This window comes from Cryptotermes secundus, unplaced genomic scaffold (genome assembly GCF_002891405.2).
Source record: "Cryptotermes secundus unplaced genomic scaffold, Csec_1.0 scaffold343, whole genome shotgun sequence".
Taxonomy (NCBI): Eukaryota; Metazoa; Arthropoda; class Insecta; order Blattodea; family Kalotermitidae; genus Cryptotermes; species Cryptotermes secundus.
Genome location: NW_019729214.1, coordinates 1,173,642 through 1,186,384, shown reverse-complemented (window position 1 = coordinate 1,186,384; position 12,743 = coordinate 1,173,642). Strand labels below are relative to the sequence as shown.

At 38.7% G+C, this 12,743-nt stretch overlaps 2 protein-coding genes across 3 annotated transcripts in view; both read right to left on the bottom strand.

Moving 5' to 3' along the window:
* LOC111865423 (SUMO-conjugating enzyme UBC9-A) overlaps positions 1-8,241 on the bottom strand; it is a 14,379-nt gene extending 6,138 nt beyond the window's left edge. The window contains exons 1-4 of one of the 2 annotated variants that reach the window (XM_023853448.2): positions 8,143-8,241; positions 7,763-7,835; positions 7,595-7,678; positions 3,297-3,414 (exon numbers count right to left, since the gene is read on the bottom strand). In XM_023853448.2, the coding sequence (XP_023709216.1) occupies positions 3,297-3,414; positions 7,595-7,678; positions 7,763-7,828 (268 nt within the window). In that variant the 5' untranslated portion in view covers positions 7,829-7,835; positions 8,143-8,241. Of the gene's footprint in view, positions 1-3,296; positions 3,415-7,594; positions 7,679-7,762; positions 8,025-8,142 lie in introns of those variants that run through there. The other variant, XM_023853449.2, reaches the window with a different exon arrangement.
* A 3,970-nt stretch (positions 8,242-12,211) lies between these two features.
* LOC111865441 (transcriptional regulatory protein AlgP) overlaps positions 12,212-12,743 on the bottom strand; it is an 11,737-nt gene continuing 11,205 nt past the window's right edge. The window contains exon 5 of the mRNA XM_023853482.2: positions 12,212-12,367. Within this exon, the coding sequence (XP_023709250.1) occupies positions 12,283-12,367 (85 nt within the window). The 3' untranslated portion in view covers positions 12,212-12,282. The remainder of the gene's footprint in view (positions 12,368-12,743) is intronic.

Below are 12,743 nucleotides of genomic sequence, written 5' to 3'. Positions count from 1 at the left end.
ACAGAAAAGTGGGGATAGGCTTGGCGAACGCAGTACTCGCGGAAGTTTCTGTCTAATACCCCTCAGTAGGAAACATGAGGTGGACGAGTGAGCAGTGTGCATTTGCTGTCAAAGCCTATTTTTCGAACAACCATTCCTATGTGGCAGTGCAGCGTGCATTCCGTACTCACTTCAGAATTAAGCCCAGAGGTCCAGTTCCTGACCGGAAATCAATTGTTTTGTGGGCAGAGAACTTTAGGACAACGGGGAGTGTGGTGAAAAAAACATCAGGACAACAATGGACCGTTACGATGCCAGAAAATGTGGTGGCAGTTCGACAGTCGATTTTGAGATCTCCAAGACGCTCTGCTTGCAAACATGCAGTTACCCTAGACATATTCAAGCGTTCACTGCACCGAATTCTTCACGAACATTTTAATTTCCATCCCTATAAGATGGTTTTGTGCAAGAATTGTCACCATGTGATTTCCAGAACCGAATAATGGTGTGCGAAACGTTATTGGAAACTTTACCACCCGACGCAATTCTTTTCTTTAGTGATGAGGCACATTTTCACCTATCTGGATATGTCAACAAGCAGAATATGCGCCATTGGAGTCGTAACAATCCCAGAGAGCTCCATGAGAGGCCACTTCACAGTGATAAGGTGACAGTATGGTGTGTGTTGTCAAGAGTTGGAGTTACTGGCCCTTATTTTTTTGAAGAAGACAATCATGCAGTTATTGTCAATTCACAGTGGTATTTGGACATGATAAAAAACTTTTCCGAACCAGCCCTTGAAGAAATGCATCTGGGAAATGTCTGGTTCCAACAGGATGGTGCCGCGGCCCACAGCCCGAGCTTCAATGACAGTTTTGAGGGCAAAGTTCCCCGGACAGCTCATCTCGCTTCAAGGTGACATCCCGTGGGCAGCACACTCACCTGATCTAACACCATGTGATTCTTTTTATGGGGATACCTGAAGGCAGAGGTTTTTAAACATTGCCCCACAAACCTGCTTCAGCTGAAGAATGTTATTCGGCAGGAAGTAGCCAAAATTCCGGTGCACATGTTGGAACGTGCAGAGGGGAACTTCAGAAAATGGTTGCATCAATGCATAGAGAACGGTGGCCACCACCTTCAAGATATTTTGTTTAAAACTACATGATTTAAAACTCAACTGAAGTATGTTCTTTCATTAGCTAAACATAAATTTTGTCTATCAGCAATAATTTTTCTTTTATTCGCCTTCAAAAAAAGGAAGTTTCTGCACCCCACCCTGTATATATGAGGCAGGACATGTGCTCTCTTTGGGAGTGCCGACAGTTTGACTCTGGGTTTGAAACCAAACAAACCTACCTAAGGTCATGTCAGTGGTTCATTCCTTAGTTCTGAACAATGAAATAATTTATCACGGTACTGGTTTCGATACTATTTATGTTTAGATATGACTGTTTATGAACTTGTGAGTCAAATATAGCCCAGCTTTGTTTCAAGAACTGATGACGAAATATTCATTGGTGTTTGCATATGAGTGCTTCCAGAGCCTTCAAGGAAGTGTGACGCATTCAAGGATTGGTTTTCAGTGACGAATTATCAGTTAGGAAGTCAGTGTTGGATTGTCTAATATTTCTTTATCAGTTAAAAAGCCAGTGTGAGACTGTCATATATTTCTTTGTATATCATTTTTATTTTGTGTCTCGGAAGAGGTATAAACCCACGGAGCCAGTATTACTTTGTGAGTAAAAAGCATCTTCGCCACTGTGACTTTCGGTATCAGTGTCAGACTGGCACTCTTTTTGACTAGTATTATAATTACTTTGCATCACTATTTGAGAGTGTTACTAATAGGTGGGAGTGTCACTTTCTCAATCAACATAATTTATCTGATTTTGCTGGAAACCCCCCTCCCCCCAAGATGATTTTTCAATTGCACAAGGCGAATATCACGGTCAGTGGCGTTTCTCAGGGGAGGCCAAGGTTATCTGGGGCCCAAATGAGTCAACTGGAGGTGAACCATTCGCAACACTGGCCAACCAAAGGGAAACAAAGATGTCGTGTTTTTCTCTACATAAGAAAAGCAGGAGCATGCTCTTCTATTGTAAAAAGGGCGATGTCGCTCTGTGTGACGTGGGCTGCTTCAAGAAGTGCCACGAGCGTCAGAGTGTATCGTAAACTGTGAAGTGACACAGTTCAAACTCGTGTACAGTGTGAACAAAATATCACTGTATATAGTGTGGTTTTATTTATAATATCACCATGATTCAAGGTTGAAGAAGAAACAATGGGCAAGTCCTTTGGAATTTCATTACATATAATAAAGATTATATTTTGCATTTCATGACAAAATAATCACAGTTAATTTTCGTTTGTAAAAATTGCTCTTTTGTGTACATGTAGAAAATGTTATTGTCTTTCAGGTTGTTTTTAGTTCGTATTTCTATGTTGCATAGAACAGAAAATATGTATTTTTTCTGAAAGTTTGCAATGTTAATTAATTAGGGCGATTTAAATACCGGCCGCAGAGGGCTCCCGGCAATTTAAAAGTCCGTACGTTAAAGGTTAATAGCACACCATGTCAGAAGTTGGTTCCTCTCCACTTGTCAAATAAATTATGATTCCTACTATCCTGCATCCATTATATGGGGCTAATCTCTATCTAAGTAAGCTCCAAACTTTCACTGAATGAGAGATGCACAGCCAGTTTCCAAAATTTATTTCTCACAAAAAAAAAAGAGAGAGAGAGAGAGAGAGAAAGACTAGAGAAAATGCCCCAACATTTGATAACAAACATCTCTGAGACAAACTTATAGACCTATGTAATTTAGAATAAGTTAAAACTGGGCTTTTTACATTATGAAGTGTTTTACCACATACAACTTTGATTTCTGACCTGGTATATGCGATGCCCAATGGTATGTGGAGTAATTTATCTGGAGAGATAGTTCTCATGATAAATTATCTAAAAATATCTAAGTAGGCTCCATACTTTCACTGAATGAGAGTAGTACAGTCAGCTTCCAAAATATATTTTCCACTTAAAAAAAAAAAGACTAGGGAAAATGCCCCAACATTTCTACCATTTTAATAACACACATCTTGTGACACAAACTTACAGACATAGTTACATAGTTTAGAATAAGTTAAAACTGGGCTTTGTACATTATGAAGTGTTTTAACACATACAACTTTGATTTCTGACCTGGTATATGCGATGCCCAGTGGTATGTGGAGTAACCCATCTGGAGAGATAGTTCTCATGATAAATTATCTAAAAATATCCCCAATTTACCTATAGGTGGAAACAAAATTGTTACCTGAGGGGTAAACATTTGGATGGAACAGAGGTGGCTCAAATTTGCATTTTGGGGGACTGGATGGGTAATCATCCTTGAAGATCATTCGGAGCCTGTACTGACCGCCTTCCCATGGAGTCTGAAAAATAAAATATATACACACACACACTGCAAATACCACAAAGTAAGTGTGTGAGAATCTGAAAACGAAGGTAAGTGGGAGGAAGAGTTCTTGGCCTATTTCAAGTATAATAACTTAACTCTAGATCCCCAAGGTAAAATTCCAACTAGGTATCAGCTGAAATCAATCTACACCAGAATTTGCTATTCTGTTTTTCCCCATTTCCTGTCCTCATTCCCACTTGCCTACACAAGCCACATAGGTTTGCACTGTCCCCAATTTTCAACCCCTTTTCCTTTGGTTCTTTTACATTTTTTTTGTTCCATTTGTTACTGGTTAACATATTGTGACCCAAGATGTTGGTGGGTTGACTGAATTATGTTGGTGCATAGTGTAATAATTTGGTGATGATGATTGTCAGTTCGCTGCCTCAGCTTGAATTCCAACCACAAAGAGCAAACACTCACTACAGAACATAGAGGATTTTTTTAACTGTGTATATTACATACAAGCACTGGAGGACGTAAGCCTGGCCAGCCTTCTCCTAGCAACAACCCAGACAAAATGCACCCATCAACTCTTCTCTTGTTCTTAAAACTAATCTAAACCAAGGTTCCAGCCCAATGTCTCAAGACATGAACCCCTCACAAATATCAAGTTACATCAGGGTGAGTTGCAGGATAGGTCCCAGATGAAATACTCCAGGACTCCACTGATTTATGAAAATGGTAGGGGTAGATATAACATTTTTAAGTGGAAGCAGGTAAACCTTTTACATGCTACAGATTTTAGTAGAGGGCATGACCCCAGACATCAGACTCAAGGTTCCTAAAACTACAGGAGTGGTACAAACCTTTGTGACAAACATATAAGTAATAGTTTTTAAATTATCCACTGGTCTGATCTAGCCACAATGGTTCCTCCTTCCACTGCCAATGATAATTCTGACTCTAGAATACCATATTATTTTTAAGCGTATACACACTAATATGAGAAATAATTCAATGACAAAAGAACTATGAATATTGAAAGAAATAATATACTTTTAAAATGATAAAAGGAAAAACAAGATACATAAGCTCATACAGATGTCCGGCTACTTTTTAAGCTTTCACTGGTATCCTAAGTTCAGGAGTAGGTACTTGCAAAAGTACTTTCTCTAGAATGTAATAAGTGCATCTAACAACAGTTCCTTCCTCTTTAAACCAAAATCTGCCATCAATGGGAAATGAATAGCTTCTAATGGACAATTTCTCAGAATGCTGATATTGGAATACAAACATGACATACAATTTGCTGCAGATAAATCAGGAAATAGAATTCAGTGATTTATTAAAGAATTAGGTAGTCATGCTTATAGCATGGAAACTTCTTTGGCACAATACAGTATGCTGTACTTTGATTTTCAACATCTATAAACAAAAACTCAAAAGGTACAACAAACAGTTTGATTGTTTATATCTTCTGTCTAACATATTTTTGATGAAGACTGTTTTGGGAACATACAGACCAAAATTTGGGAAAGAATAATGACTATAACTTGGTAAGGAAATTATTTCAGACCAATGTTTATATGACTGCTTTCCATTGTTTAGAAGTATAGAACTCACCCACAATTTGTGCCACACCTTTTAACACTTTGCGGACCAGCAATTTAAAATTTAAATCACCCTGGGGACCGGCATTTTTATACCTACTACCCTAACTTGTGCACTGTTCACTTTAAAAATTAATATAAAATCTCCTAATTAATTTTATGAACTAAAATTTTTGGAGAACCCTTACCAATACTCCTAGAAGGGCTTGAGAGTGTGATATCTCTGGAACATTCCCCTTTGTGAAGTGGCATTACATATCTGCAAATGTAGACAGTTATAGTCCTTTTTTTGTGAACTGTGCAAACATGGCATTGCCTAGAAGGATGCTTCCCCTTGGAATGTTCACTCTTCACTATTTTCACGAGGGTATGTTTCCGCATATCAGCCGAGAGTCACCCGGGGGTGTCCACATGAGGCCTGCGTGGGGTGGGAGTTGATGGGCTAGGTCGCACTATGTCTGTCTGACTCTGGTTCTGCTGCCACCATCTGGTCTGTAGCCCAAGCCTTTGCCACATTCATCAGAAATGCTTTGTACTTCAATTTTGAATCACGATTTAGATTTTTGTAAACGAAAAATGAATTGAAAATTGCACAATTTATAAGCCACAAGGCAACTTTCACTTTTATTATCTGTGGCCACAATTCTTTGTTGACCCCTGTCACTTCCACTGTGTGAGTCACTAATCACTATTCTTCCACAAGGCAGTCAGACAGCTCATCGGAAAACAAGTCAGAGATCCCTTTGTCTTCAACCACTTTTGTCCTTGAAACATATTCCCCTCTACTAACTTCCTGCCTGGTACATAAACGCTGGAAGGGGCAAAGTTTATTTTCTTTTGGAGTAGGGACCCTAGCCAGCCAGGTCAAGTTACTGAATACCTAGCATACATTCCGAAGATTTATTACGCAGTATTCATTGCAGTTGCATGGCGCCAGAGCAAGGTATAGTGTGTTACAACCTGATGTGTCCTAAAAGCCTGATATCATGCAACCGGTCCACCACGTTTAAAAGTGAAAAGCCTGATATCATGCGTCCGGTCCGCAAAGTGTTAAGATACTCTCAATGTACTTTCAACAAAATCTACTAAACCACAAATGAAATTACTCAGACTTGAACATGCCTTTGCTCTTTTCCATTTCTATCTACCATTAAGTTACTCAGAGATATTCATTCACTGGAAAGACTAAGGCCACGCCATAGCTTAAGCGATTAGTCGCTGGCTTCCCACCACTGTGATCTGGGCAAGTGGGATTTGTGATGGACAAAGTGGCGCTGGGGCAGGTTTCCTCCGAGTACTTCAGTTTCCCCTGCCAATCTTCATTCCATCAAATTCTCCACAAATAAGAATATCTAACTAATTCTAAATTGTAATCAACTGTAAACAATTGTAACTATTGTAATTTTAATCTTACTCATATATTAAATTGTTAATATTCAGAATTAACTTGACTTGTCCTATATCATGTACAATGATCTACAGTGACGAAATAAATCAATCAATCAATCATATCATTAGGCCACACAATAAATGGTACCCTAGCAAGTACACCCTACACCTTCTAAAATAATGAATCTTTTTGTTCTTTTTTTTTCTGGATTCTTGAAGCTTAAATGCACACATTTCAATTTAGTAAGTATAAATAATTATATGAATTTTCCTTTGCAATGAATGGTTCAAGACCAGTAAATGTACTAAAACCCTCAAATACTACAAATTCTATAAAATAAAAATCCATTTCAAGGCATTATGTGCTTTCACACAAAATGATAATTAGATTTTGAACTTTAAAAATAGCCACTTTGTGCAAAATCTGGAAAATGTATCTTCTACAGAAAATACTTTACAAGATCTTACTGTAGTAAATGTAATATGACACATGTACATGCAAAATTACTATCATACTGAAATTATGACAATGATGCATCATCACCACCACCACCTCCACCATCACCATTATTGTTAGAATTCATGTTATATTTTCTTTCCTATGTCTTTCCTTTATTACAGGTTTTCTCTGAGTACTTCAGTTCTCCTGCCAATCCTCATTCCATCAAATTCTCCATAAGCATAATCATGGTACAGGTACAATAGGACATACGGAAGCTGACATGCTGAGGGGACCTAATATGGATTCCACCTCACACTATACGAATTCTAACTATTCTAATCTACTGTAATCTATTGTAAACATTTTAAGTATTGTAACCTTACTCTCTTATTGTAATCCACCAATGTACAGTAACTGACTTGTCCTATATCATGTAACTATGATCTATAGAGACGAAATAAATAAACAAACATATTCTAAGTACTTACTGTTACCCCAACTGTTGGTGAGAACCCTAATAAATGAACTGAATTATTATTAGCATTATTGTTTTTTGTTATTATGGTAATTTATGTGGACTTTATTCACCGAGTATGATTTAAAATAAAATATTCTGGGTAGGATGCAGAATGTGGTTACTGAACACATCTGTCAAGGAACAACAAACTACCTTGTCATAACATTCCCCTGGTAAATTCACTACATGAAAGCACCTAAAGTGAAAACACACTACGGTCTATGTGACGAAGGTTTTGCTATTTAAAACTTACCGATTTCTTTCCAGGTATAGCACACTCCCAGCTCATTAGATTGAGGCTCCCATCAGCATTCTTAACTGGTCTTGCTACAAAACCCTAAAAACATTTGCAAAGATTTCTTAATATAGGATCCATTAATTGGGGGCATACATTTTTTCATGAACAAGCATTTTTACATACAAATGGGTGGTCCTTTCTCCATGCCTTCCTTTCTTCCGCTAATCTTGCTATGGCAATCCCAGACATTGTGCGCCTAAAATGCAATGCAAACACTAGTATTATTTTGTTCCTGCACGTTCAGCATTTATTTCAGTAATATGTTTCTGACTGATGGCTACGTTTAAGGTCGGCTACAAACGCTTGAAATAACATAAATGTGCACCAATTATTACTTAATGCCAAACCCAAACTTCTGTTCGTGCAAAAAAAAACAACAAAATACCGCGGCTTCCAAACTAGCACGGATCCTGTAACATCACAAACATTCGTGCGCACTCATAGTGCCTAAACCAAAACTGTTAAATAATTTATTTTAAAATAATGGGTATCATGCAGCTTACCAACAAATTTGCTTCTGTTCTCACTTTTCTTTCGGATCAGAATATTACTGCTTCCTTCTTCTTCTACTTCTTCTAGGCGCTCACACCACGAATTACTTGGGTGTGTTCATATAAACCATATAAACGTTACACATCTGTGGGAACCGGTGGGAACTGTCCACATTCAAGCAAATGTGACAACGCAAGCATCACTGTTTCTATAGTATAGACGAGTTTCTCTTGTCTGGGGACAAATCCTAGTTCTAATCACTTGTAAACATATATTTCAAGAATAATTAACTTGTAGATTTTAATATTAGTACATGTTAAAGGAATGGCTACTGCTCTATTCTGTATTTTTTTCTTATAGGAACGAGATTGAGGATACCAGGATATTTTTTGCCGCGACAGAAGGATCTGGTCTTCAGGCGTATAGCGGTGTCGTGTGTTAAACGATTATATCAGTTCTATTATTAGAATCATCATTTTATTATTATCTTAGTATATTATTATAATATATTATTATTCTTATTTATTGTATTTAAAATATTTGACTTGTCCTATATCATGTATAATGATCCATGGATATGAAGTCATAAAATAGATAACTAGATCTGCAATTTCGCTTCATACACCTTTTTCTATGCTTCCAAGCAACGCCACATTAAACTGCCGTTGACGAGTGCGTTCAACAAGTTCATGAAGAAAACATAACATTTGCAGAGCAGAAGTGGACAAATTGCGTTCTCGTTCGTTAGTGGACCACAAGGTGCTGAATTTTGTATAGTTTTCATTTTGTTATGACAATCGCGGCAGGGGAATACAAAATAGGTATTAAGTCCTTCGCTCTGTGAATTGTCACTTGCAGCTCACGTAGCCACAGATTACTTCGGGTTATTGGTATAAAAGTACGGTCTTTCAGAATTTTAGGATGTTTATGTCCTATTGTACGGAAGAATATTTTGTCCGGTTTCGGAACCATCTTACGGGTTTAAATGTAACCAAAAAAATACAACAACAATAAGTGAGTGCAGAATTAGGGTTTTTTTTTTTGCTTTTCCATCGTCCGGAATTCTAGGACATAGAAAACGAGACGTTTCGGAAATTTGATGTTTTCGTCCAGTTTCCGAAACGTCGTGTTTTATATTTCCTAGAATTTCGAATGATGGGAAAAGTCCAAAACCCAGTAATTCTGTGTGTTATCCACCATCGTCAAAACCCTTTAGAATCTTCAAGAAGTAGCAAACAGTTACCTCCAAAACTTCAAATGGCATCTATCAAACTACACGGCATTACAGTTCAGAAGATGCTTTCCCCCACAGATATCTCAATTCCGAAAAACCATACTCTGTAACTCAATGGACCAGGGTCTATCATGACAAGCTAATGCATCTTCTGCTAGTCAAAAACTTCGTTGCAATTTGTGCAATCCACGGTTCATTACCTCGTCTACAGGAGCCTGCCAACAATTCCTATTTTGGATGAAGTGAGTCCAGTTCACACCCTTCCATTCCATTTATGTGTGATCAAGTTTAATATTATCTTCACATGTGTGTGTAGATTTCCAAGTAGTCTCTTTCCTTTAGGTTTACAAACACATTCCACATGGCAGTATGTGATGGATGTTCACCTGAAATTGCAGTGCCTGGAGAACAGAGTACTCTTGAGTTACTGGAAATCTTGACAGGTGCACACCAGTCCACAAAATTCCTTATGTGTATGCCAACATAACTAAACTATGCATAACACAGGCACAATGTTAAACCATGTAAATACAAATGTATGACTATGTGCTACTGGACAAGGAGAAGTATAAGGGTGGCCAGACACCAACTGCATCAAGACATGAGACAAAAGATGCAATCTTGGTTCATTCATCAGTATCATGACTCAGACCGGTGTGCAGTTTTCATAATCTCATTCTGTTGAACCGTGCTCCTTTCTTTGCATCATGTCGCAGACATCGTGTCTTGATGCATGCCAGTGCATGGCCTACCTAAGAGGCTTAAACTTGGTGGTGGTGGTTCAGTCTACAACTGTAATTGCAGCTGCAACTGTAACAGCTAATTGCAGTTTCAGAGTAATGAAATAAGTTAAGGCCGGACCTGCTGCACAAGCCTGCATTGACATAAGATCTCTGTATATCTTGTATAAATGTTAGTACAATGCAATGATAAAGGGTGCATAGAGTCCATAGTGGTCCATAGTGACCTGGTCGCCACGACTGTGTGGATATATGCATGTTGAAACTGTGGTGCAATGAAGGGCCACTTCATAGCTCAGGAAGTTAGTTGCTGGCTTCCCACCGCTGCATCCCAGGTCAGGTCATGTGGGATTTGTGGTGAACAAAGTGGCACTGTAGCAGGTTTTCTCTGAGTACTTCGGTTTCCCCTGCCAATCTTCATTCCACCAATTGCTCCAGTCACCATCATCTGTCATCTGAGGCTGGTACAATAGGCCAGTAGTGGCCACAGTACCAAGTGGACTCAATCTGACTCCACTAAGAATAATAAAAAAAAATGGTGCAACGAAAGTAATGCCTGCATAGAGCAATCTCTCCCTCACCGAAGATGTCCCACTACAAAACATGTACATGTCTAAGAGATAATAAAAATCTTGTTAATGGTTCTTGAAGGGACTGAAACCAGGCATGACTGTGCTAGTGGCAGGCAGCAGCAATTTAACTGACCGACCAGTTAGTTCAGCTTGGGAGTCAGTTGAGAATTGACAGGTTAAGTTGGCAGATGGAAGCCAGTACAGCCCAGGAACTAGCAGCTGAAGGCAGCTGTCGGAGTATGAGGTTGGCGTGAGACGGTCACCACCCTGTAAAGACATGAGCCTAGAAGCACTAGAAGCAGAGGAACATCTGCAGATGGAAGCCACTACCGAGCAATGTGACTGAGAATACTGGTCTGTGACCATGACCTGTGTAGTCATGTGCTGTAAAAGTGTCAAATAAATCTAATTATCAATCACAACCCAACTATTGTTAATATAAAGAATTTAATCCTCTGATCAACCCTAAACTATTATTCTCTTTAGTCAGAAATACACTGATTCATGTTCCAAGGAGACTTTCACACTTTTAATTAAATGTTCATACTTGCGGAAAGTTAATGAAGATTTACTACTAACCTTTACCTCTCTGTCCTATTCCTCCAGCAGTCCCATTAAAAGAATCAAGAGAATTTAAGAATATTCATCATTTCAGGAATCTTCTTGGAGGTAAAAGGTGAGCACAAAGGCTAACCTCACCACCATCTCTGGAAGATGTGGGGAGCCATAATGTCTCACAACCATAGGGGCCTCCATGGCCTGCCACAGGGATAGCTTTACCTTTTTTTTTTTTATACCATTTATGTTTACTGATGTCTCTTCTGTAGAGTACTACTACGTGTAGTAGTAGACACATAGTAAAAATAAGCAGTGGCATGCACACAGGGAGACTACACAGAATAACACCTATACAATACTAGAAACAAGAAGCCGCTGCAGCACTATAGACATAGGGCGAGTAACCCTGACAATTTTAAATTTTAAAATTTAGAGAAAACATTTTTAAAGGATTTCATTGTTCAGAGCTAATAAATGAACCACAGACTTGACCCTGGGGGGTCTGTTGTGGTTTCAACCCTAAGATCAAACTGTCAGCACTCGCAAAGAGAGCACATGTGCTGCTCCATTAGATAAATCTAAGTTTGGTAACAGCAGTGTTACTTGCTGGTAGATATATCTATAAGTTAAAGGTTAATGTTTACTTTTTGCTCAAGATGATTTCACCACTCTGAAGCCTTTTACACACTGTGCTCTCTTTTGGAACCCAAATTGCTCCAGCAGTAACAAATCCACTGTGTGTGTGTGTGTGTGTGTATGGGTGACATTGTGGATGATAGGCTGTAGCCTGTCATCAGATGTGGCTAAGCTACAATACACCACCATCCCTACAGATCAAATGAAACTTCTGGTTAAAAAAAAACTTAATACAAATCATATACATATAGGCATATGTTAATGTGGATAAACGAGACACAGAACCTAGGTGAATGCGGCAGAGGTGATAAAACTTGAACAGCAAAATTAAAATCATAAAAACATTCACATTTTTTCTCTCATATATTCTGAACCAAAGAATTACATACAAAATTAAAAGAAAACCATGGTTTAGATGATGCCAATTTTGTTGGCGACATCGAGGGCATCATAATCACGAGCCAGTCTCACATACGCTTTCTTCTTTCCATCAGGCCTGCAATAAAAGAGAAATCCAGTTGTAAAAAGAAATGCTTGAGATACTCTTTCTGGTATTTTCATAAAAAATTCAGAAGCTTCCAGATTTCCAGACACATCAATGGTCTTTCTTTAACCCACATACACCTGTAGTATATTCTGTGGGTGTAATATTTTATTTGGAGGTCTATTTCTGTAATCATAAAATAAAAATAATCATAATAATTGTAATGCCCTAGCGGCGCAGGGGGGGCATGGAGGTATCCCTCCCGCTGCTGCTGCCGCCGCTGTAATGCCGTGGTACAGGGGGGCGTGGAGTCAGCTCGCCTCTGTCACCACTGTAACTCCGCATGTCGGGGCCGTGGAGGTATCCTTCCTCGCCTCCACTAGTTATG